Source organism: Alexandromys fortis, unplaced genomic scaffold (genome assembly GCF_014885135.2).
Source record: "Alexandromys fortis isolate MF-2015 unplaced genomic scaffold, M_Fortis_MF-2015_v1.1 scaffold_16, whole genome shotgun sequence".
Classification (NCBI taxonomy): domain Eukaryota; kingdom Metazoa; phylum Chordata; class Mammalia; order Rodentia; family Cricetidae; genus Alexandromys; species Alexandromys fortis.
In genome coordinates, this window is record NW_026067893.1 from 3,007,567 (window position 1) to 3,035,360 (window position 27,794).

Genomic DNA, 27,794 nt, shown 5'->3' on the forward strand with positions numbered 1-27,794 from the left:
AAAAAAAAAACACAATTCCAGAAAAGAAATTCACAAAAGAAGTACAAAGTGTATAATCTTGAGAGACATAAAAGGATAGTTTGGGTTGGCAATACAAGTTAGAATAGACATTGAATTAGGTACAAAACTTTGGATTCAATAAGATAGGATAGATAACGGAATATTTTCTCTGAATTTGCCAAATGTAAATGGACTGGACATAGTGAATGTAATCCTTACCTGATAATTGTTCTCACTGTGTACAGGTTCTCTGTGTCAGTGCTAAAACCATCCTTTTTTTGTTTAAAAAAAAGAAAATGCTATGTGATATTTATTTCATTCTAACCCTACCAAGACTGCCAATAGAACTAGGCTTTGAATCGGAGGTGGAGGTAGCTGAACAAAATTAACCATAGAGGTTTTGGGGGACTGAGGACAAATAGACAGACAGGAAGTAGCAGGGTGGGGATTAGAGAGGGTCTCGGACTTTTGGGATAGAGGGAAAAAGAGAGAGTGGAGGTCACTGGTCACTTCTCCAAGCTTCCCTGATCATTCAGGTTCTGACCGGATATCTGACTCCTGAGTTTTTATTGATAAAGAACAGTCAGATGAATGTATCACAACCTAACTGTGTACACTAAAGTTAAGCTTCTAGAGTTCTTTGGGACATCAATACTGTACAGAAATCCTTTTGTCACCATAAATTAATGTTCCTCATTAGTTGCCCCCCCCCACTTCTGTCACTGTTTTCTGACCTGAAGGATAAGTGTTCTACCACAAGACAAAGTCCTGGTCAATCAGGGAGCAGCAGAGACAGAGACTGAAGGGCAGAGATGGGTGGTGTTCCCTGGGTAACATGGAAGCACGCACGTGTGTCACTGCTCCCACACTGGAAAAACATGTGTGTGTTGGTCACCACTCCCATACTGGGGGAAAAAAACAGCCCGGGCAAGCAATTGACAGGAGGGACAGGTTTTGCCTCTTGCTTTCGAAGGGGCCAGATCAAGGTTGCAAGGGCTGAGGTGAGGCTAGATACGTGGAGGAGGATGCAGTGAGCAAGGACAAAGAGAAGGGCTGGGGATCCTAGGGCAGGATACTTTATTTCCCAAGAAAGCATGCTATGAGAAGACACGATGTTTATTTAACATTATTGGTTTCTTATCTTCTACAGTATATTGATACAATATCTAGCCCCACATTTCTAATATCTCATATCTTATTTCATAACAGTATATATTTGATTTAATAGAATTTTATGGAATTCTTACAGTCAGTTATTACATTGAAAATACAAACCAGATGATCTACTAATGTATGTAATGGAAGAAAAAGTGTAAATAAATTAATAATATATCATATGAAACTTGATAAAATATATTAAGGAAAACATAAATTTAATGTCATAGCAACTGTCTTATGAAATGATTGCATAATAAAATATTTAAACAAAAATCAGGTAACCACTGAACCACAACAATTGCTTCAAGATAATCTAAAATATTAGAAAAGAGACTAAACATATGATCACTGGGCTGTTGTTATTACTGGCAAATCTGTATTAACTGATACTAGTGTTTTTCTGTATTAATAGTAGTAAGGCACCTATATTAGCCAGTGTTAGTTTTTATTCAGATATTAATCACAGGAATGACTATGAGAAGACTTTGCTTGAAGGTGAAGTTACTGTTCAGACAGTAGAAGGATTTTGTAGATGGGATCTGTCCGCTGTTACCAGAGAGTAGTGGTGAACAGGAGGAGCCTGGAAAGTCAGTCTTGTTTACCCACAGACAGAACAGCACTTGAACTTGCTAGACTGTTCCTACAACTCCCCAATAAGATATTACAGATTTAACACAAGGTAAATCACTTTACCCACATGGACTTTGCTTTATTCCTCTATCTATACATGTTTATGGGCTATAGAATGATTTGCATGAGAACGCCCCCCAAGGGCACATATTGTGATTGCTTGGCTCTCAGTTGGTGGAACTGTGGGAAGGATTAGGAGGTGTGCTCTTGTTGGAGGAGGTGTGTCCCTCCAGTGGGTTTTAAGGTCTCTCTCTGCCTTCAGCCTGTGGATCAGACACAAGCTCTCAGCCGCTGCCCCAGCACCATGCCCACCTGTCTGTTGCCATGCTCCCTGCCATGGTGGTCATGGACTCCAACCCTAGGGAACTGGGAACCCAAATGAACTTTCTTCTACAAAGTGCTTTGGTTATGTTTTACCATAACCAAAAAATAGCTAGGACAGTATTTCTGTTTATAAAGTGTAATAACCAAGCCAGGGTAATGAAGGCTTTCATTGTCCTTCAAAAATATTATCTATCTTGTGTGAGTGAATATGCATATGTATATATGTGTGTATATGTATGAATGTGTATGCATGCATGTATGTACGTGTGTGTGTGCATGTCCACACAAGTGGAGGCCAGAGGAGAACTCGAGAGAGTCACTTCTCCCCTTCTACCACATGGGTCGTAAGGATCACACTCAAGATGTTGGCCTTCATGGCAGGTAACTGTACCCAGTCACATCACCTGTTTTCATCTTGTAAGCACTGCTGTATGCAGAGTCTCCAAAGTCCTCTCCTTGTTATTAATAAAATACCTAATGAATTACGTGAACGACAGAGCACATTCTGCTTCTGTCACATGGTGCTTTGGCGCCCGTTAATCCAAGATTTCCATTTTCCAATTCTAAGTTGTCCCGTATTCTACACTTTACATAACGTTCAGTTTCCACATACAAGCCAACAGCACTGGCTCTTCTGTGTCTTCATTATTTCATTCATTTAACAAAATGCCTTTGAGTCCCATTCAATTTGATAACAAATAGTAGAATATCATTTTTGTGGCTGGATCTCACCACATATCCATACTTCATTTCATCATCCATCTGGTGACATGTACCAAGGTTGATCCCATTTCTTGGTATTGAAAATTATACTGTAATAAACACGGGAGTCATTAATTCATTGGATATGCAGATGCTCCTTTGGGTATACGTTCATAAGAAGCACAATGGGAACATATGGGGTGTCTACTTTTAGTGCTTTAGGAAAGAATTTTCCCATGATAACATTACTAATTTAGATAACATTAAGTTCTAATGAATAGCATTTAAAAGTTCCCTTTCTCTACATTCTCAGTAATATTTGCTATCTTTAGTCTTTCAGGTAAAAGTCATACATCTGGGGTGGAGAGTACATCTCATTAATTTCAGTTTTCATTTTGCTAACAACCAATGATCTTGAGCTTTCTTTAATGAATTTGTTGACAACCTGAATTCCTTCTTTCAAGAACCCCCGCCACACATCAGCTCATTTTCTTGACTGGACTGGAAGGACTTTGCTGTTCAGTCCTTCGTACATCCTAACACGGAGGCTGTGTCAGATGCTCAGTCTGGTTTCCCACACGGAAGCCACTCTCTTCACGCTGCTGCCTGAGTCTCTGTTGTTCGGAAGTGTCTTCGCTGGACACAGGACCGCTGTCGCTTGCTCCTGCCGCCCCTTCCATCGAGGCTGACCTGGCCGTCACTGACCACACCAATGCTCGGTTTCGCAAGGGTCAGTGTTGTGGCTTCAGGTCTCACATTTCAGCCTTCGATCTGTTTTAGTTGATTCTGGAGAGTGTGAGTGATAAGGGCAGAATTTCACTCTGTTGCAGGTGGATACCCAATTTTAAAGAACCATTTACTGGGGATAATTGTTCTGTTTACAACATGTGGTGGCTTTAAACTCAAGAATCAGCAGAACACAGATGTGTGGATTATTGTACTGGCTTATGTAGGACTGGACAATAAAACCACGCTGTCCTCACTACATGACGCTGTAGTTAGGTCCTGCGATGCCTACAGCTTTGTTCTTAGCTCAGAATTCCGTTAGCAGTTTGAGTCTCCGTAGTTCTTCCTCATATGCCTCCGAGTATTTGTTCTAGTGTGTTGATGGGACTTCATTGAACCTGTAAATCATTTGTGTAATACAGACATTTTGAGCAATATCTATTTTCCATACAGTAGATATTTCCAATTTTGTGCCTTCTTTGTTTTCAATGGTGTTTTATAATTTGCACTGTAGAGGTCTTTTGTTTCCTTGGCTAAATGTATTCCTGGATATCTTTTGTAGTTAATATGAGTATGATTTTAGTCCTTATTTGTTTTTCAACAAATTAAGTGCTGGTATATAGAAGTATTGCTTAATGTTTGGTATTGATTTTACATTCTCTGACTTTACTGATTTAGCTGTCAGTTCTAATTGTCTTATGGGGTTCTTTATTATAATAAGAATGGTCTAATGCTTTAAACAGACCAGACCATTTTAAACTCAAATAAAATATTTTTCTTTTCTCTATGACCTAGGAAGATCAATGGCAGGTTTCTTCTCTTGGCATATATATCCCCATTCATGTTACTGAGACTGCCCTGTATGCATGCACACTATACACCAAGGCACTGATCTTTGAAAGATCCTAAAGGGCCTCAGAGAGCGGATCCATCACTGTGGATGAAAGGTCACAGAGCACCAACAATACACTAGACACCACCAGGGTGTGTCTCCTAATGGGAACGTGTGGTTGGAATCACGAACCTGGAATAATTGATAACAGTCTGAGCACTGAATATATGTGAAGTCAACTGTAATAAGAGAAAAAGAGCCAAGATTGTATACTTTCATTTTTTTTTGTTACTTTTATATTTTCCTTCTTCAAGTAGTATGTGCACAAATATGTAAAGACTTATATCAATAAGTATAAGGAATAATCCAAATAAACCACTTTATAAATTAGCTAACACATCTTTTAAGGTTGGTCATTAAAGTCGTTAAGGTATTACAAGGATTGCCAGTGTTATAATAAGGGAAGTAAGAGTATTTAGCCAAAAGTAATTATAATTGAACATAAAAAAGCATGACATCTGATAAGACACAGGTGGATGGAGATAGAGACAGAGACCCACACTGGAACACTGGACTGAGCTCCCAAGGTCCCAATGAGGAGCAGATGGAGGGAGAACACGAGCAAGGATGTCAGGACCACGGGGGGTGCACCCACCCACTGAGACAGTGGGGCTGATCTATTGGGAGCTCACCAAGGCCAGCTGGACTGTAACTGAAACAGCATGGGATAAAACCGGACTCTCTGATCATGGCGAACAAGGAGGACTGATGAGAAGCCAAGGTCAATGGCACGGGGTTTTGATCCTACTTCATGTTCCGGCTTGGTGGGAGCCTAGCCAGTTTGGATGTTCACCTTCCTAGACATGGACGGAGGGGGGAGGACCTTGGACTTTCCACAGGGCAGGGAACCATGACTGCTCTTTGGATTGGAGAGGGAGGGGGAGAGGAGTGGGGGGAGGGGGAGAAGAGAGAGGAGAGGGGGAGAGGAGTGGGGGAGGGGGAGGGAAATGGGAGGCTGGGAGGAGGTGGAAACTTTTTTTTCCTATTCTCAAAAAAAAAAAGAAAAAAAAAGCATGACATCATAGAGAGAATTTCAGTGATATGTAAGGGATTCATAAAAGGTGACGCAAGCGCCATCTCCTGGTCACCACCCAAACACTGAATGGGGAGGGCTGGGGAGACGGCGGAGCTGCTCCTCTGGAGACCCCATGTTCAATTCCCAGCTCCTACACGTGGCTCACAGGTGTCCTTCCTCCAGTTCCAGGGGCCCAAGACTCTTTCTTTCTGAGCTCCCTAGTCACCACACAGGATGTGGAGCATAAATATTTGAGCAGGCAAAACACCTATAGACCTGCAATAAACTAAAAAGAAGTGAACAGGGAAATATATTTTCAACATAATCTTCACTTCAACCTAATAGCTGTGAATAACTTCTTTGTGAAGAACATCAAGTCTAAAAAGAAAACAAAAAGTTAAAGACAAAGAAAAAAATTCAAGTTACTTAAAGATCCCAGGCGTATTACCGTGTTTCTGTCATGACTTGGAGGCGTGTATTGCACTACTTGTGAGGACACAGAGACAGTGGGACTGTCCCTGTCACGTGATCACAGGGACAGCGAGAGGGCCCACCTGGTCTCACTGAGCACGCCAAGTGAGCTATGGCACTATGACAGCTGCCCTGGCCAGAGTCTGACCACACTCACTGCTCACAGTGCCCCGACCCCAGCCTGGCCAGCACCAGCGCTGCCCTGAGGTCCTGCAGACATCTCCTAAGGAGACTAGCTGATTCTACCCTCACTCTGACTAGAAGGAGCGAGCCGCTTTCCAGCTCCCAACAGCAGGGACCTGTTTCCTCCCCCGAGGGTCCTGTGGCCTCCAGAGGAGCGCCCTTCCCTTGGTATCTACTGCAGATAGCGCTCAAGCGCTCAGTTCCACCAGCAGACGCTCTGTTCTGGCTCCTGGCTTCCCCAGGGCAGCTGAGCTCTAGGTGCCATGGTGTTGCTATGCCATGCCCTCTCCACTTCCTTTTCCTTCCCCACTCCCAACCAGCTTATTCTTCAGTGAGAACTGAGCAAAATGCCCAAGTTTCCATGTCTGCTTCCCAGGGAACATCAGACAGCCCTCTCCAAAACTCTCCACCCACAAGACAGCGAGGTCATCTAAAAGCACCCAGAGGACCCTGTCCTTCACCTAAGGGCCCACACCGGCTCTTCTCGTCACCCAGATCATCAGACGGTGGGCAGGACACACAGTCCCCACCTGATACTGAACTCCCATGAGTGCTTGCTGCATAGGCCTGCTAAGCAGGATGCCTTAGGGAGTCTATGCAAGTTATTCCCTTTGGCTGCAATACTCCTCACCAGTTAACATCAATTCATATGTTCTGACGGCAACTCTTGTCTAGCGCAGAGCCTTCCCCATCCTGCAGAGCATGCTCAACCCCATGGCTTGCTTCTTCCTGCTTTTGCCTTTTGCATTAAATACAACACCTATCACATTCAAAAACTTATACTGTTCTCCTGGAATATGGGCTCCATGGCACGGGTTCTTTCTTCCCTGACATTCCCCAAGAGCTCCGAGACTGCCTGGCACAGAGGGAGCATTCCACAAACACCTACTGCAAAAATCTCTCATTTTCTTAAGGACATCAAGGGAAGAAATTAGCACTGGGCTGCCGAGACTCACTGGCATGTTTACTTTTAACATGGAGAAGCAAACAACCAATTTGAGCTCTGAGATAGCCACTGAAAGGCAGTTTTACCAAATTGTATTTAAAAAATTCAAAGGTGTCATTTAACTAACATCATTGGACATATACATAGGATTTTTTTAATATCAGAAGTCACAATTACTTGCCCACATGTGGAAGAAAAATAATAAATATGCGATATATAAAACAAGTACCACGAAATAATTCTTTATCTGTGGAATCAGTTAACTGATTAAGTTGTAGGAAACTCATTCCAGATGCACTTATTAGCACTGAATGGTGGATATTAATTTTCCTGGTAATATAAAATATGATTAAAACATACTAAATGATTTAGAGTGATTTTTATAAAAATATATTTTCTATTTTATTAAAGTGTTTAGAATTATTAAAGTCCATTAAAGATTTAGCGTTTAAATAACTTACAAAATGTGTGAGTCCATAAATAGCATGCAAGTCACCCCAGCTGTGGTGAACAGCTGTGCACAGTTACCCTGGCTGTGGTGAACAGCTGTGCACAGTTACCCTGGCTGTGGTGAACAGCTGTGCACAGTTACCCTGGCTGTGGTGAACAGCTGTGCACAGTTACCCCAGCTGTGGTGAATAGCTGTGCACAGTTACCCCAGGTGTGGTGAATAGCTGTGCACAGTTATTACACAGTTACCTTCCATGATAACTTTAAATAACTTTGGTTCTCAGATTTATATAAATCTTTAAATTTGATTTTAAATGGCCCCAGGGTTCACAGTGCACCGTGTAAGCAAATCAATAAACCACATTATTCTATTTTATGTATTTAAATACAGAGGGATTTGAAACAGCTGTCAGTATTCTGCACTAGCGATGAATAAAGCATAGCTATAAAGTTTCTAATTAGCAGCAATTATTATAAAGTGCAGAGCAAACAGGAAATAGAATATAATCTTAGAACCTCTGGACTTCTACCTCTTGTTTTCCAAAAGACGCTGAAGGAAGGAATCGGCGCCAAGCTGCCACGGTGCAACTCGGATGTTTCCCTTAACAGGCAGAGCAGGCAGCCAGCACAAGCTCTAAAAACAGACTGAACTGCAGGGTTTCTCCCCACAAAATGCAACCGATTCTAAAATACATGGGATTTCAAGGGCCAAGGAGAGCGCTGGCTTCTGGAGAGGAACAGACCTGTCTGAGTCAAACACACGGCAGAGCTGCAGTAACTCAGACATCCCCGCACCGCCACGGACACGGGCGTTCCTCAGGGGAATGCCCAGAAAGGAACTTTCCATCGATGATCAGCACAGAAAGAGTCTTCTCAAGAGTTCGTAAAACTTCCAAGTCCAGTGATTCCAATCCTGGACTCAGCAAAAGTAAACTCTGTCATCAAGACTATCCCCAAGTAGAAACTGTCCACATGACTATCGGGTGAGGAGCTTCATTTACACATGTAGGGCGCTGGGCACGGTACTGCACACCCGCACGCTAGACACCCAGGAAGCTCAGGCAGGAGGACTGCACAGCAAACCTGCCTTTAACCGTCTGAAGCGCAGCACACAACACAATATAACTTGTAATGAAACAGAACAAGTTACTGACAGTCCTAACAGAGAAGGATTCCCAGATTGTAATCTTAGTGAAAGACGGTAATCAGAGAACCCGTATTCCAAGGTCCCATTTATACAAACTGTCCCAAATAGAAAAAAAGATGTAAAGACAGGAATGGGTTAGCAGTTGCTTAGGGCAAGAGAAGTCTGGGGGGGGGGGAATGAGGGTGAAGGCAAATGGGATATTACAAATTAATCTGGGAAATGATTGTGCAATCCCATGTTCACACTAAAACAATAGAGTGTATAATTTAAGTGAGTGAACAGCATATTATATGAGCTCTAACTCAGCAGGCTTGACCAACACTACCCTCCTTTCATTAGAACTCAAGCCCAGACAAAATGGACTTGCTAAATGGGAGCTAGCATGCAATTAATCCCCCTTTGATATATTGTAGCTAAATTTCTGGGGTGAAGTGGTATCAAAACCACAAAGGTATTCCGGTCATTCAGAGAACTGAGCTGCATTACAAGAGAGGAAAACAAGAATCCCGGAACTGGCCCAGTGCACTTGGCTAGGCTCCGGGAGAGCCCACGGCAGAGCTGCGACTTGTCTTCCCAAGTGTTAAACATAGAAACCACATGGAGGATGGAGGAAAACCGAAGCCAAAGTCTCCAGGAACACAGAGAAACCAGGCATGCGATTGGCCCACTCGGAGAAGAACCGGGAGCTTGCACAGGAGCAAGGCATTAATGGGTGCCTTGGTCTGAGATGCACTGATCCTTCCCCTGATGCTGGGTGGCAGGAGAGCTGCAGAGGCGTCCCCAGGTCGGGCCCACAGTGACGGCATGGCCTGCGACTCTCCCTATCCAGGCACACAAGGCCACTGGACTCCTTCTGCCACCACAGCTGCTGGGTCTGCAGTGACCTCAGCTCATAGGCGTCCTGTGATCAGGGAGCAATTGGATACAAACAGGGAGGAAACGACGCTAAACATGCTGTGATAACTGAGTTCATTTATGGCATCTGTATCAGATCTTCTGATATTTGGAAGCAGAAATGGGATCATGCACAAACTACTGTATTAATTTTGCTTGAGATGAGCTAAAGGGGAAGTTATATTAATAACTAAGAAAGGAAATACACAATACTCAGAAGTGAAGACATGAACAAGAGAATGGTTTCTCTCTGTCTCCCTGCGCCCACGCCATGTGTCCACGTGCACACACACGCACGAACACACACACACACACCTGAGTAGCTAAGCAAGCCTTGTGGGATCATGCTGTATTTCAGTGCAAACATCCATGGAAACACAGCCGTGGAGTGGGCTGGAGAACAGACAGCAGTCTGCTGCATGAGGGTATAGAGAAACTGCAAATGCAGGGATGTTTGAGCTTAGCAGGACGATCTCAACTAAGAACACAAACTAGGAGTAGGAAATATAAAATAAAATAAAGGTAGACAGTTTTAAACTCAACAAAATAAAATTTAAAGTTAAGAAAGCATCAAAGTGTAGAGGAAAGAAAAATTGGGAAGGAGAAACCCGCAGAGGGCTCTATGTTCAACGCATGTGCACCGCGTACACCGCCAAGGAGCCACTGAGATACTACTGCGAGGCCGCTACACGCACCGCCATCTGCCCCTCCCGTGCTTTCTCCGTCCAGGCTTCCTTCTCCACAGCCCACACACATCCCCTACACTGACTTCGCCCATGACATGAACATGCAACCCTGGAGAGAACAGAGATTTAAACAGGCGACATTTTCTGCTCGTTTTTAACATGTTTAGAATAGCATTATTTGAAACAGGGGACTAAAGCAGAACTAAAGCATTTGCTATACATTTAATTTACATGCTCTGCTTTCTAATTTCTCTCCCAGCAATGGAAGAGATTTACCCACCTTTCCTAACGCCTAATCTTCCGTGGTACCTTGTGACCTAGAGTAGAAAAAAATTAAGTACACGGAAGCTACACACTGATGTCTCTCTCTCTCTCTCTTTCTCCCCTCCCCCCACACCCCACATATATTTTGGTTCATCCACAAACTAACCTTTTCTATTTTACTCATGAGGTATATTTTTGGCTTAATTTTTTAAAATAACAAAACTTTGTCCCTACAGACAAAATATATTTGTACCTATGTTTTAGGATGAGTCTATTCTTGCATTCCTTCCTTTCTCTGGGGAAAATAAATCTGACGTTGACATAATTGGTCAAACAGTGGCATTTCTGAGACAGAATAAAAGGTGTCAACTCTAGCATGTGCTACTCGTCCATCTTAGAACTGCACACACTAAGCACACACTAAGCACACGCATGCAATTAAACCAGAATGCCTCAAACGGCTTTGGAGGGTCACCCTTCACGGTCTGACCTTTCCTTTCGAGGTTATGATATCAGCTTACTTCAGATCCCAGCATCGTACTCGACTGCACACACGGCTTTATTTCACTGCTCTGTGTTTCTGCACATGCAACATGGCTGTGTGATAATCGTCATGCTCCACAAATAAAAATATCTGGTGTGTTTTACACTCGTCTCTAGAAGCTAAACTATGCTGTTAGGATGCAGCTCCTCTCCGCACACCTTTCGCAGCAGATTCTTGCTAATGAAGATGGAGGTGAACTGTTCAGCAGGGGCCACAGGGTATTCTGAGAACTAAATGTGGCAGGGCACTCAGCTCCTTCCTCTGCAACTACACCTTAGATTCCTTCAGCTCCTATCTGTCAGGCGAAGGCTGCCAGTGAGCAGTCTGTCACTCTTGCCTGGGCTAATAGACTCTCCAGTGGCTTTTGCTAGGGCTCACGTCATGCCATTAAAACTACGTGTCTTGAAAATACCGTAACACATGTGGCCGAATCTCGTCAACTCCAGATAATCAGACTCTGTGTGGCTTTGCAAGCAGATGCAGATCAGAGAGGCGGCATCAATATGCAAACCACACTGGCCCCTCAGCACCACCGCTCCTACCTCTAAGGGCCCGCGCAGGAAGTCTGTCTGTTCGGCTCCCACTTCCAGCGCTACGTCGACGGAGGCGAAGGGACGGCTGGCCATCTGCTGTCGCTCTCGGAGCAGTTGCTGGAGGGGGTCAAAAGGATGTGTTTTAAAACAGGCTAAAAGCATATTACATGCAACAATGTCTGCTTTTACTTCTGAACAAGTGGCACTGAAAACCGAGCAATCTTTTCACATACATATACATCTAGAAAGCTGAGGGCAGACACCACTGTCTCCCCAGGCCCTGGTTCAACCTCACAGAGGTGCGCAGGCCTCACAAAATGCACTCGAGAGCACTTGGGAAAGCTCAGGTGTGAGGTGCCACTTAAATAAAAAGGGCTATTACGATGACAGGTAGGTAAGGTTCCCACTCAAAATAACCCAGGCATTTGTCTCAGCAGAAAGGAAAGTATTATCAAAAATGGTTAAGGAGTGAAAATGAAAAGTTGTCAGTCGTTAAGGTCCTGGCAACTGCTGTGGAACCAGCAGGAGCTGTGACTGACCGTCTGTCTTCAAATCTTTAGCCACAGCCTGCGTCCATTATGCAAAGTGCAGATGGCTATGCAGGGGGCAAGGGAATCTGCCAAGGGCCCCTGAAGAGCCACTGGGTACTTGTGCCTGTGCTGGGTTTGCCTAGCTGCAACCACAAAGCATCCAAGTCCCAACCAACCACTGAGCTAATTTATATTTCTGCCTTTCCTTGTAATTATAATATTCATTAAGTCATGATAAGAAAAAATTGATGACCGGCACTAGATACCCCAGATCTTGTCCCTCTCATCCTATACAGCTAATAAAATTATTATTAAATATTAAACAGGACAGGCAGTGCAATTAAATACTCTTTCAAATGAGGAAAAATCATATCAGTGAAGAAGGCAGAATCCTTGAGCACAATGAACGGCTTCATTATTTATGGAGATCTTTAAGATCCCAGGCATTAGGTGAAAACATTAACTAGCGGTCTCTGAATGCAAACGGCTGGAGCCCTCTGATGCATCATTCATAAACTTCCTCTGCAGACGAGGGAGGAGGACGGTACGGGAAGGCGATTCATTATCTTGCGCTTGTGCGTTAACATGTATGACACTGGGCACAGCAGTAATTTAAGGTTTAGTTTTTTTATGATTAAGGAGAGCATCTACCTGATGACGTTATATGGAATAGGAGTAAACTGGTAACAAGTGGTAGCTTAACTTGTTAACTTACATTTTGTTTAAGTGATGAATCCATGATAAATATGAAGCATAAAGGTGCACAAATTAGAAATGACTCGCTCTCCTAGAATTTCACCCTTGTATTAATTATGGCTGTTAACAAACAGAAACTTGGTCTGAAGCACTCTCCACAGACGTGGCTAAGAACATCCGTGCAGCAGGCAAACATGGTCTCGTTTCCAAGCAAGCACAGTCAGGGAAGAAGTGGTATGGACTTCTGCATTCTTAGCAGAACATCACAGATGCCACCTGGCACAAAGGCCCCCAAATATAGCTGCACACTCTACTTTTCCAACAGTGATACACAAGAAGATGTAAATTCCAGTTTATGTCCCCACAGAATCGTCTAGGATTCATAATTAATAGTGTCCTCTCTTTATCTCCCTCTCCTTGGCTTATAAATGATATCTCCTGCGACAGAGGTTTTCATAACGAAAGCCCTGGCGCCACACCCTTCCTTTGCTGGATTCTAAACAAAGGATTTACAAACTATAATTCATAAACATCCACTGCCACAAAATGTGATGCCACAGAGAAGTACTCCAAAGCCAAGCAAACCGGAATCGGGCGGCACAGTATGGCCAAATCTCAACATGGAAGGAAAAATCTGCGGCTGACACTTTTTTAATTTTGAACATTTATCTGTAAAATGCAAAGCACATTTTAAGACTCAGATTTGTTCTGTGAGCTTTGAGTTTAATTACTTTAAAAGAGCTGAGTGAATGTATTCTGGGCCACTGAGTGGGGCTGAAGGTCTTGTTCAAGTGCATAGCGAGGTTCTGGCTGTGAACCCTGGGAGAGAAAACTGCTTCCTCACGGCGCGCTCCACTTTGGTGTGACGTGCTAAAGCAATAAAGTAGAAGATACAGCAATTATCTTTCCCGCTCGTTTCTGGGTCTCCGCATTGTCCTTAATGATTGTCCCTGCCAATTAGTAACTGATGCCTTCCTGTCTCAATTCTGTCAGGACAAGAGATATGGCCAAACTCTGCTGACAACCTGAGTTTTGAGAGGCGTGTCTAAGTAACCCAGCCTCTGACATCAGAAGCCCCCACACTCGCTGCGCTCTTCATTCTTAGCTGTCTGATGCCAACTGAAGATTTAGACCTCATGAATCCTTGATTTTCTCATCTGCACAGTGTGGGTGATGGCCCCTAAATCTGTCCCTCAGAGAACCTGTTCAAAACAGCAGCTTCTCTACTCAGTCTCTATTGGACCCCGACTAAAAAGTTTAGCCTTTCAAACAACTTGTTCGTTCTCTGTACACGAAGGGAATGACTAATACCTTCCTGTTGAGAGGCGGGGCCAGAACGGGATGCCCACAGACGGCTCGGCACAGAGGCTGCTGGCCACGAGTGCTCAGAATGACTGTGCTGAACTTGAAGATGGCATACTAATTTCTGCAGTCCCATTTTCCTCAGCACGGGTGACACATTTGGCTCTTCTAGTCCGCCTTTTACCAAATGTTGCATTATGAGACAGTTGGAAATGTCATTATTGAAGCAGATTTGAAACGGTTCTCTGCCATTTGTGACTAAGAATGATAAAACCCAACCAGAAAATGAAGAGAAATATAAAATACTTTCTTAAGACATTCTGAAATTTATTTTCTGTGGTTCCAGTTTTGTGTGGCAGTTGGATATTTGTACGTCTATAAGAATACACACCGCAGATGCATCTGCTTTATATGTGATGTGATACTGCCAATTATCCAGCAGAACAATAAAAACCACAGAACAACTGATCACAACACAGTGGATGATAATCATGCCACCACACATGTTGCTGCTAAGAATATTTAAAAATTAAAGAGATATACTTTGGATCATCGATTTGACCAAAATACTTCTTTTAATATTGAATATAATCTATAAAATACACTGTGAATTAAAAATTACTATGAAAATTCAGGCCTAAATTTGGCAAATTTTACATATATATGCATCAGATGTATACATCTTAAGTGAATAAAGATAATTCTACTTAATATTTAATTCTACTTAATATTCTGTGTCATTATCCAGTTCCTATTAGCTGCCTTTCAAATTCTGCAAAGCATGTGAGTATAATAAATTCTAGGCTAGTCTACCTTAAAAAGACACAGTAAGTAACACAACTCTTCTCACAGCTCCTACCTCTTCCTGTTATGTTCAGGTCCCCAGATATCCTTCCTAGCATACCCAAAAAGTTAACACAATTATTCATTCATATTGCTAAGATTCCTGAAAAGATAACGAAGTTATCAAAGAGACTTTGCAAACTCTGATGAACAAACATTTTGAATTCCCGTCTGCACAAGAGTCTGTGTGAAGGGTGTTGACAATTAGTGCAAACACACCAATATGGAGGAAACAGCACAGGCCAACTGTGACTCTGTCCTCTCAGGGTTCCCATGAAAGGGACAGTGAATACCACTCAGTCTCACCAAATTGGGAACAAGGGTAGCCTACCACTTTCCAGCACTAAGTCTACGAGGCGCAAGGCTCAGACTCCATCTTGGTCCACGGGTCTTTATGCTTTTGCTCCTCTAGTCTAAAAGCTGATTTTCTAGACTTTGAGCCATCATCCATGGAACCATCATAACAGACACCCTCGTTCAAGCTGTCTGGATTAATCTTTTCCATGCTTCTAGACTCTTCAGACCATGCAATGTGATTATTCTCAATACACGTTTCTGAAAAGAAGATTTTCTAGTGGCTTCCTAATAGTCTACTCATTAACTCTAGTAAAACTATATACATTCACAAAAGTCCAAAAATGTACTCAATCTTTATGTATTATATGAAAAAAGCTGCCCATAGTTGGTAACAGCAAAACTATAGATTTTCCAAATGAGTTCTTCAGACTCACAGGGTCATATTTGAGTACCACAAGTCATTATTCCATTATTATTGTGAGCTTGCTACCAGAAGAAAGACAAGAATAAAGGTTGTTTCCACATCTTCTTTTAGAACATAACAAATAGAATAATTATAGCATATCAGCTAGCATATACACTCAAACAGCTCATCGTGGGTCATGTCAAAGGTGTGAAGGTAGAGTTATGAATACATGTAGGAGGGAAGCAGACCGTGGTCCAAAGTAAACATGCTGTAACTCAGGCCTCACACTGAAGAGGACACGGGGTCTCCCTGAGAGGGGGAAACAGAGTAGATTTTACAGGTGAACTGGGCAAGGGGGAGGTAGGGACAAGAATGGAAGCATCAGATGTGGAGGGGGCAAGGGGTTGAGGAAGCAAATGCAGGGAGGGCAGCTGGAATTGAGGGGCATTTGAGGGGTAATATGTAAAATCAGTGTAGTGGAAGCATCCTAAAAGATATGAAGGCAAGTGGAACCCATACCCAACACAGTTCAGGTGACCAGGAACCAGACCAGATAGCCCAGAGACCGGATAAAACCAAAAATGCCACTGATCTAAAAAAAAGTTTCTATAAAATGACTGCTAAAAATATTCTACTATACTCATAGATCAGTGCCTATCATCAGATTGGTCACGAACTCACAGAGATCCGCCTGCCTCTACCTCCCATGTGCTGGGATTCCAAGTGTGTACCACCACTGCCCAGCATGATCTTATTATATTTTATTTTATCATGCTTGGTTTGATTTCCTAGAAGACTGTTCTTTTCTAATGAGAGACAGAAAGGGAATGGAACTGGAAGGATGCAGAAAAACTGCAGGAGTAGAAGGAAGAGAAACTATAACCAGAATATATTATATGAGAAAAGAATCTATTTTTAATAACAGGAAAAAGTGGAAAAGAATTAAGAGGCCAAATAATGCAAATATTTGTTAGCGGAGGCTTCTGTTGTAAGTGGACAACACTGGCCACACGACTGTTACTCCCAAACTGCTGCTACAGTTTCCTCTCCACTGATGGATGGGTTCTGGGTGGTGGCAGCAAGAGCTCCAGAAAGGGGGTCATGCTGCATCCTTCGTTGGGAAGCAGAGGGAATAGATGCTTGTGCTCACTACCACCCTATTCTCTTTGCATCCAGTCTGGGGTTCATCCCAGGAAATCGTGCTATCCACTTTCAAGGTGAGTCTTAGAAAGTCCTCACGGGCGTGCCATGGCCAGCTAATCGAGACAGCACCTACCAGGACTACAGTTCTCTGTGTCTCCAGATCCTGTCAAACTGGCAAATGAGATTAACAAGCATCCCTATAAATTATCATACATACTGTAGAATTTGCTTATATTTGGTAGCATTTCTTACTCTGTTTTGTAAGATCAGAAACAAATAGGTTTGGAAGGAATTGGGAGTTTTCCATCTCTGACACGTTCCGGCACAGCCAATTTCCATTCCTTATTTACTGTGTGCACAGATTTCATTCATAAGGGAAGCCTAAGTAAACAATTTGCATTTTCATTAATATTGAGGCTAATTTCCATGCAAAACATTGGTTAGGTTGATGGTGTTCCCCTGTATGCTTATTCTCTACTTGGCAGCATTATTTTGTCCATCAACAATAAAGAAAACTGCTCATCATGTCTTAGCAACAAGATGTCTACATATATTAACAAAAAGAAGCTAATTCTCAAGTCTTGCTTCTGTCTCAAGAATCTCACTAAGGAATGGAAGCAGAGGACACTCTTCCTCACTGGGCATTGTTCAGAAGAACCCTGGAAAGGATGAGACGCAGACTCAGAGCGATTTCCTTCCTCTTCTGGAAGATGTCTTCCCTTTGATGGTGAATGGACTCACATTCGGACTTATTTTGATGCTGAAAAGTTTTTTACTATAATCATTTACTAATTCAACAAACATATCTTATGTGATCTACTGTGTACCAGTTGTTGCTGTCAGAATCTATGTGGGAGGTGATCTCGAGTCTATCTACCAACTTATTCCACACTACCAAAGTAGAGGTTCTTCTGCGGCACCTCTGGGAGGTGGAGGCAGGGCAACTCTGCTTCTAAAAGGATTGCTCATGTTCTCCGAAGTTGAGAGCAAGAAAGCGTCCAGAAGAATCTTAGCAGGCAAAACCCTAACTGCATGTCAACACACTTCAGTCTTGTCACCCCTCTCTAATATCCCCCACCCCCCTCACATTCCCTACCCTCATGCCCCTGCCATTTCTCTCTCTCTCCGAGCTGAAGACTGCCTCAGTCAACAGGCATGCTAAACAGCCTGTTGAAGGTTACTTTATGCAATTACAAAATCAAAATGCAGATTTAAAATCCTGTGTGTCTTTGTGGACATAGATGTGATCACTGACAGACTCTGCCAAAGATGACCTTATGTCAGGACAGAAGAAATCACACTGAGAGACTATACACTGAAGAGAGGCAGAGGTCAACACTGCCTCCTGAAAGACTACACTCTCTGGGGCACAGTGGGAAGTGTAAGAAAGATACTGAAAGACAGTTTCTGACTTACCCCCTTTTTGTAAACAAAAGCAAACTATAAAATGCATACTGCCCATTTAAAAAATTATTAGTACTTAAAAAATCATATTTGATGTCATATACAAGTTGTGCCTATTTAACTTACTTTAGAAAAACAAATTATTATGGAAAAAAATTGTGATGGAAGACATAAAATGGCTGGGCAGAGAGAAAGTGGCAAGAAATGCTGCAGAGAGAGAGGAGACAGGATTGTAGAGATGGCCCCACTCATCCTGGACAGGATTGTAGAGATGGCCCCGCTCATCCTGGACACAGTAGACAGAGTGGGGACAGGATTGTAGAGAAGATGGCCCCGCTCATCCTGGACACAGCAGACAGAGAGAGAGGAGACAGGATTGTAGAGAAGATGGCCCTGCTCATCCTGGACAGAGTAGACAGAGTGGGGACAGGATTGTAGAGAAGATGGCCCCACTCATCCTGGACAGGATTGTAGAGATGGCCCCGCTCATCCTGGACACAGTAGACAGAGTGGGGACAGGATTGTAGAGAAGATGGCCCCGCTCATCCTGGACACAGCAGACAGAGAGAGAGGAGACAGGATTGTAGAGAAGATGGCCCTGCTCATCCTGGACACAGTAGACAGAGTGGGGACAGGATTGTAGAGAAGATGGCCCCGCTCATCTTGGACACAGCAGACCAAGCACCCAGAGCACAGTTTAACACTGAAAAGTTCATCTTCGACTACGCAGCTCTAATCGTCTCACTCCTACCACAAAGTGCCATGTCTCTACAGTGTCATGGCCGCCACCTCAGCTCAACCCTGCCAGTGCCATGGAAGTCCTGTGCACACACTGCACAGTGGCCCCACTCATTGCTTTCCAGACACAGCCATACCATCAATGCAATGACACCGAAGCCAAGAAATACAGCGGGGCAAATGGAATACTGGGCTGATGTAACAAAAAAGCCACAAAAAGGCATTTTCAGAACTATCAGCAACGGCGTAGTTGGCCAGGCAACCTTGAGCTTCAGAAGAACTAGTCATGGGAAGCCTTCCCAAGCTGGAAGGGGAGGGGGGGAGTGTACTGCTCAGAGGGTTTCTCAATGTGAAGAGGAATCTTAACAATGTCTTTAAATCATCAGGACCGAGCTAAACAAAGCAGATTCACTGTTTTCTAAAACAAAGGTTCTCTTTGTATTACACAGAAAGTCCAATCCAATGGAGTAGGAAGTAGAGAGAAATCAAAAGGCACAAGAAATATGGCTCCAATCCTCAAATAAAGTAGCACACTGTATCATCAAGAAAACAGTAATAGCAGTTAATCTCAAATACAATGAATTTCCTCTCCCAATAAGTAGCAAAAGGTCAGTTTTGTATGCAGCTTTCTTTAATACAAAAGGCCAGGTGGTTGTAATTTATCTGAGCAAATCAAAATGAGCAAAGGGACAGGTACTGAAAAGGTCATGAAAGCTCCATCCTCAGAACGCATGTGCAACGCCGGGACTCCTCAAAGAGCAAACGTGAGACCTGGATAGTGCGAAACCTGAACTGAGGGGAAAAATAAAACCACAGGGAGAGCACCTTAGGGTCGAAGGGTCAGATGCTCCACTTCCTGTGCCAGCACGGACACTGTGGGGACACGCAGGAGGTGGATCACACGACCCTGTCAACCCATGTGAGAGTCTACACTGTGGGGACACGCAGGAGGTGGACCACACAATCCGGTCAACCCATGTGAGCGTCTACACTGTGGGGACACGCAGGAGGTGGACCACACAATCCGGTCAACCCATGTGAGCGTCTACACTGTGGGGACACGCAGGAGGTGGACCACACAATCCGGTCAACCCATGTGAGCGTCTACACTGTGGGGACACGCAGGAGGTGGACCACACAATCCGGTCAACCCGTGTGAGCGTCTACACTGTGGGGACACGCAGGAGGTGGACCACACGACCCTGTCAACCCATGTGAGCGTCTACACTGTGGGGACACGCAGGAGGTGGATCACATGACCAGCCAACCCAATGGAGTGTGGGACGCAATCAGCTGCTCAGAGCACAGGTCTCCCAATGACTGCTGTGACTGCCACTTGAGGACGAGGCTTACATGAGTCCTCCAGTGATCACCTCCCTCCAGAGAGTCCATGCTGAACTCTGTGGTCAGCTAGGATTATAATATTCTAGTTATTCAGGAGCTTCTTAGATCTCCCAGACACATAAATGATCAAATACTGGCAATTTCCTCTTAATCAATACTCTAAATACTTGTTCTTTTTTTTAAGGAAATGTGATTATTTTGTTATTAGTTAGTGGAGTTATTTTCAAATCAATATTGAAAAGATGGTTCTTTCTTTGGTAAACTATTTCTTTCTTAAGTCATCTGCTAATTATAATTTAAAATGTTTGGGAAATACCCAAGATGTTCATTGACTTATTGTGGTGATAAATGAACAGTTTGCCTTTAATATTTTGTGAAGGGAACCATGACTTAATTTTTTAAAGGAACTAATTTTGGTTGTTTCTATTTGAAATGTGAAGGATGGTTTGATGGAGAACAGACAATTCCAATCAGTAAATGGCTTCTTTAAAGTATTTGGAACACCATTCGATGCACAAAAATCAGAATTTATGAGAGGCAGTGATCATACCAGACTCACTGCAATAATTCATTTTTAAAATTAAAAGGAACCATGGGAGTTATCTCATCCAACATCGAGATTACAGCATAGTCAAAAGTGCTCTGTCTTCTCCGATAGACAGTCACCTGGAATGAAACCACCTGCTGGTAAGGGTCCAAAATTACTACTTCTTAGCAAGTCTTATGATACCTACTGTTGGGTTCATACACTGAACAATACACACATACATACATACATACACACACACATACATACATACATACATACATTCCCCCTGGGATAGTTCTGGACCGTTAAAATTTAAAAAGATACCACTAATGTGATTTACTTGAATTTCTTGAAGCATATATAAAGTATTTGAAAATTTTCTCACACCTTCAATTCAAGCAGATGGAATATTGTAACACTTTTTACCGGTTATTTATGCAGCAGAGATCTGTGCAATACGCTGTGTTCTGGGAAGAGGGCCAGGTGTATGGTCTTGCCCTTACCGGGTTTACTCCATTACCTGAGCAGAGCAAAAGTATTTCTAGTGTAACAGTTTTCAGTGTCCCCCCAAGGTCTCTCTTAAATTGTAAGATGAACGTAACATTGTAAGGTTTCTGATTGCTTTAGAATGTGACAGAACTGTTTCTCATCATCCAGACTAACCTGGATTCTTTTCTGAGACAGGTGGCAAGGTAGATTTTGCTCTGCTTTTATAATTATTCTTGCCAGCCCCCAGTCTTTCTTAGACATATTATGAAGGTAAGTATTCCCCAGTTAGCACTGGTATGAAGTGTGATATTCTTAAACTAAACTCAGAACATCCTGCTGATATTCGAAATTTGTAATTTTTAAAATTGTGGTTGCTGTCCTAAATTTTTTCTTAGGATATAATTCTCTGTGAGCTGTTGGCCTTTGGTGTTAAATCTCTCTATAACTGTGACCCTTTATATTGACCTGTTCCATTCCCTTGATCAGATAGGCAGAAACCCATCATGGCTGTGAACTGCGGAATGTACTGGTCATCCAAAGCAAAGTCTAAAAGCCACTCATTGGTTGCTGCTGGCCTCTCCATATTCCAGGGCGCCTTCCCTATGGTGATGCAAACAGACAGTGGAGAAGGCAGATGGGCTTTAAAAGCACGGAGCGTGACTTAACTGGGAGACAGGGGCAGTCACAGGTCCTGTGATGTCATCCTTTACCCACAGTACAAGCCGCACTCTCAGAGTCTGGGGGTCCGTCTCAAGCATGGGTCAAGGAGGTGGTTCTACTTCGTCTTGGCCAGTCGCTCTACAACTGATGGTAAAATGGCTTTCTTGATTCCATTCACCTAGACTGCTCTATGGAGTTCTGTAGCTTCTTGATTTGATTCTTCTCTACTTCACCTATTAGCTGCTGTGCTTTTCTGAATTATATGATTTATAGTGTTTTTAACCACAAAATATATATGACCATATAACAGTTAACGTATTTCCTTCTATTCTTCTATAACTTATTTCTTTTTTTAAAACAATTTTCCACCCAAAGTTTAAGTTTTTATAACCAAGACTTTTATTACTTGGTTAATAAAATATTTAAATGGACCAAAGAAAAGAAACAGACTCTTTATTACCCTATGAGAGACCTCTCTCTGGAACTGGACACCTACTAAAACCCAGAAATGGGCCACTGAACTACTAAGCTCCCTGCCTAGCATCCTGAACAAGCAGAGAGAGAGAGTGAAATTATAGGGCTAAGGTCTGCATTAGTGATGCCATTTGCTGTGTCTGTCATTCCCTTCCTTGGAGTAGAGCAGGAACTCGCCAAGCACCTAACAAGAAAGACGGGCACCTCACTTCACCCAGGACTAGTCTTCAGGCTGACCCTTCACATAGAGATACCAGCAGATGTAATTAGTTATATAAGAAAGAACAGTCTAGAAATGATCAAGGTTAGCATTTTCTTCCATTAACCTACAAAGAAATGAACAACCATAAATACACTCTAAAACCTCAACTACCTTTAGATGGTGTTTAAAGTAGGCTTTGGTAGCCATATTTGTTCCTTTTCCTAAAATTTATTTTTTTTCTGACCATTCCATTTAAAACTGAAGTCACTTTGACAAGCACACTGAACACACACAAATGCTCTGTTCCTAGTATCTCCCCCGTCTTGCTTTTCTCTGTTGCATTAGCTACTAAAGGGCGTGTAACACATTTTAATTATTATCTGTTTAGAATCTGTCTTCCTAATATCAAGAGATATTTTCATTTATGCTAAAATTCAACATCTAGAGCGTATCTGACACAGCAGATTTTCAATAGCTAACTGTTGAACTGAATAATTCACTTAGGACCAAAACAAACATTAGAAATACGTAGCTGAACCCCAGACTGACTGTGACTCTACCGTGTGGACTAACGTTGTCCATGAACTTCTAACAGCATATGAGATCATGTTTCCCGGGCAGCGGAGTCATTGAGAAAACACAGCCGTGACAGCACCGTAAAGACGGAGATCCTGCGTGGGTGTTATCAATGCCATCACTTCCGTGCTCAGTGTCAGGCGAACAGACACGAAATGCTGTTGGTCATGTGTACAGTCAGGAAGCACAAAGGAACATGAACAGTGTGTGTGGGGAAGGACGCTCTTACAAACCCTTATACTGTTCAGACAGCAGCAGTGACGCTAAGAAATGCCATACATATCCATACGAAAATACCACGATAACCCACATGCTCCCAATCGTAGGCCATGCGCTTTAGAACTAATGCTACGAAGGATTAGACTTGAAGTAGTGTAACTGACTTGAGCCATTGGCAACTTTGTCCAATCTTGTGACTAGGGAATATTTCTGGTTAAGGATACAATAGACAGAAATTACTGAGGAATGCTTTAGGGATTTTACTTAAGAGTTTTTAGTTTGCAAAAAGTGAAAGTAAAAGCATTGCTTTTGGGATGTGTGACTATGACTTGCAAACTGATGTGATCTTTAAGCCAGGAATGTGCTCAAGAGGGGAGTCAGGGAGACATTATTGCACTATGAGACCGTGGACATCTCTGTCAGCGAGGGTTTTTGTTTGTTTGGTTTTGTGTGTTCCCCCCCCCCCCCAAGACAGGGTTTCTCTGTGTAACAGCTCTGACTGTACTGGAACTACTTCTCGTAGACCAGGTTGGCCTTGAACTCACAGAGATCCACCTGTCTGCCTGGCTAAAGATCTGCATGCAGGTCACCGTGCTTCTGTGGCAGGCATCACTACCCCTGAGACATTTCCTCGGCCCCAGTATAAAAAAATTGAAATGATTCATGTTATAATCTAGCTACATATACAGCTCCAATCTCCATCCCTTCAAGCCCTTACAATTAGGTGCATTCACGTCATCTTCCCGCAGGCTCCTACACCCTCAGTCTGGCTCACTTCTTTTCTCAGAACTGTCTTACTATCAGCCTTGTCTGTATTATTAAATTGAGAGTGTAAACGGATCACATCTTCATCTTTAAGTGGTACGCCCAGCTTCTGTTTCTCTACAATTACGCTATCTTAGGGACATTTCTGTGACTTATCTGTAGGAGAAGACAATTTATCACAACACATATAGTCGTGATCAAATATATTTCTCAGGTCAAGTGGATTCTGAAATTAATTCAAGTGCCATACTTACTGGAACTACCATTTCTTAAATATAATCTAATGCACTCTTCCTTTTTCCATGTCTTATCATCTGAGAAATGCTAGCTTGGCTCAGATGTGAGGTTGCTGTCTTAGAGTCACCATTGCTGTGGAGAACAGCACAACCTGCGCTATCAGGGAGGAAAGTGTCTACGTCACTCATGGGTCCATAGATTCAATGCAGCGCTCATGGAGGGCTGCTTACTGGTTTGTTTCCCTGGCTTGCTCAGCCTGCTTTCTTATAGAATCCAGGGCCACAGCACAGGGTGATCCCACCCACCAATCGGCCTTTCCCTATTGATCACTAGTTAAGAAAATGCCCTGCAGCTGGGTCTCAGGAAGGGACTTCCATAGCTGACGCTTCCTCCTCTCTGATGACTGATGACTGCAGCTTGTGTCAAGGTGACAGGGAGCTGGCCAGCACAGACCCTTTGTGTCAGGAACATCAGTAACTTGGTGGAATACACGTTGCAAAGCTTCCGAATCTGATATGCATCGATGTATGTTTTTAGTTTAATCGTATTTTTCTTTTACACTAGTGTGAACAACTGCCTGTAATGAAGAATTATAAACATTACATTTCATCAGTCACCAGACAGTTGCCATAGTCAGGACGGCTTGCTAAAGCTGTAAATACCAGCAAGACATAGGATAGAACTTGTTCCAGATTTACATTCCACTTACAAGAGTGAGATTTAAGGCCCAAATTTTAATTGATAGAAGAGCTGAATGATTTGTCAAGCAGGTGACAGTGACAGCCAGACTGGCGGCCAGGAGACGTGGATTGAGTTCTATAGTCTGATGACTCCGGGACAGTCCTGTTCAGAGTCCATTTATTCCACCATGCTTCAAGTCTTGTGAGTCCAAGTGAGCACACGCTTCCTCACACGGCAAGGACTCAGAGCTAATTTCTTCTCCTTCAGCGTCCTGTACCTGCACTGCTCTCCTCTTAAATCTCTTGGATTTTTCCTGAGCCCTCGACGCATCTCTCATTCCCTTACGCTACCCTAAGCACAGGAAGTAAGCTTCAGTTTCTGCACATGAGAATGTTTGCAACATCAGCACTGGAACCCAACGACATCCGCATGAGTAACGCTTGGAAGCCTTGGTCACAGCACACGGCAGGACAGAAAGGTGGGACGGACAAGTACGAGAACATGTGTCGTGGCAATCTCAATAACTGGAGTTACCTAAAGCGGTGGACATTTAGGGCTTTTCTAGTTGATAGATCATTGACAATTTGAAAGTCAAAAAGGTCAAGTAAATATCTGAGTTATTGGAAGACGAGTGATTTTTATAAATAGTATTGAAATATTTCTGAAATTTTAGCTTGTCTTTGTTTGATTTCACCCACTACTGCTCTGCATTGGTAATAAAAGTAATGGACGGGATGCAATGATCACTCCATTAACCAAATGCCACGGTCATCAACAAGCGTGTGGACGCATTCCCGAGCCTGCTCAATGAGCATTTACAACCTACCTTCCCAACTCATCTCCGAGTTGCTCCAAATAGGTGAGATTATTAGCCAAGCAAACTTAATTTAATTTAAATGTTCAAAAAGTAAACCAAATCCATATTTTAATTTGAGTTAGAAGTTACTTTGAGCCTATCACTCGAAGCAGCATATACCAGAGACATGAGGAAATACAGGGGATGGTTAGTGTCTAAATGCTAGCCTGTGGCAATTCTGTAACGTTTCTGTTTGAACTTACAGTACCTGCTGCGATAATACTGCGGCCCGCTGACTTAGAGCATCTCACTGGAAATGCTGCAAACACACCTCAGAGCAGAGCACAGCAGCCTGACTCGGCAAGGCTTCCTCTGGTCTGCAGCAGGAAGAGCGGCACATACATCTCACTCCCTTCCAAGGAGCAGCAGCATCCGAACGGGAAGCGAGAGTTGGTGGAGTATCTTGCATTAGCAGTCTTAAAGTAATACTTCTCCTTGGGAAGACCATGAGTTTGGAAGGGACGAAATCTTCACAGGAAGCCTGAGTGAGTCAGACACAACACGTGACCTGTGACGGCTACTGGGCCTGCAAGCTACTCAAAGTAAGAAGCTAGGGGACACTAGACGCACATCTCACAAACCCTGCTTCCTTCGGGAATTGCATTTTCATCCCAAACATTTCCTCTCCCAATATTGTGACTGGATTGAATGGTTTAATAAAAAAAATCACATATGTAATTTAATAATGTTAGAATAAGAAGATTCATAACGTGAACTAGTAAACAGGAGCACATCATGGAATATCTTTATCCAACTGACAAAATTAAACTAATGAAGTACTTTAGCACAAGTGTTCAAGAGAGTAAAACTAATTTGCTCTCAAAATAGCAGGGGAAGCTATTTGCTAAAATATATAAGGAACATTGAAGGTGCGCACACCTTTGACCTAGTAATTCCATTACTCAAGATTCTATGTTAATTAAATAATGACAGATTTATTAATCTTGACCATAGGAACATTTATCACAGTGAAAACTCTTAAGGCAATCTGGCTAATCAAACGGAGTATCAGGCACATAAATGACTATTAGAATATCTCTGCAGAATTTGAGTGCCAATGCAGTGTCAAAGAGCTAACTGTACAAAAATGCAGAATAGAAATATTTGTATAGACACAAATAAATATGCATAAATTCATATATAAGATAAAAGTAAGATTTGGTGCCTTACTCTGAACTAGGGGCTACAGTGGAAAAAATGGTGTTCCATTAAAGTTCAAGAGAAAAACCATATCAGTGTAAAAAGAATCCCACTTACGTATCTATGTTATCTATTATCTATATCTATACCTGTATTTTATGTGTGGAGAAAGATTTTCCACTACAACACGAATTTAAATTTATTTTAATCTATATTTTTCCACCTTTCCTGTAAGGACAAAACAAGAATGTTACCAGCTACTCTGATGCTTTGAAATTATTGACAGATTTACTGTAGAATGTATAATTTGGGAAGATGAAAAGAACAGAATAGTAAATTAATGTTTTTTGAGGTTGTAAATGATAAATCTGTATTGTTTAAAATTACAAGTTACGTTATACTACAAGGTCAAAGTAGGTAAGATTAGTGCTTATTGAGATAATGAAGACCAAGAACAAAATGGGAACAATAGTAATTTAATTGATAAAGGTAACTGGCCACACTCAGTAAGGCTTGGGAAATCAGAAGTTCCTAAAAAAAAAAAAAAAAAAAAAAGGAAGCTTTGTATGGAGGCCTTGTATGAGAAACAGGCACCACTGTGGATTGTAGAGGTAACATAATCCTTTTCGCAATCAGAGGCAAATTTTTCTAGCAGGAGGCGATCTAACGCGGAAGGCTGAGCAGACGCTAAACTGACT

The 27,794-nt window shown here is 42.6% G+C and overlaps 1 protein-coding gene across 5 annotated transcripts in view; it reads right to left on the reverse strand.

Moving 5' to 3' along the window:
* Atrnl1 (attractin like 1) overlaps positions 1 to 27,794 on the reverse strand; it is a 503,194-nt gene that overhangs the window by 177,466 nt on the left and 297,934 nt on the right. For all 5 annotated transcript variants that reach the window (XM_050147216.1, XM_050147226.1, XM_050147253.1 and 2 more), the window contains exon 27: positions 11,575 to 11,682. In XM_050147216.1, coding sequence (XP_050003173.1) covers positions 11,575 to 11,682 — 108 coding nt within the window. The remainder of the gene's footprint in view (positions 1 to 11,574; positions 11,683 to 27,794) is intronic.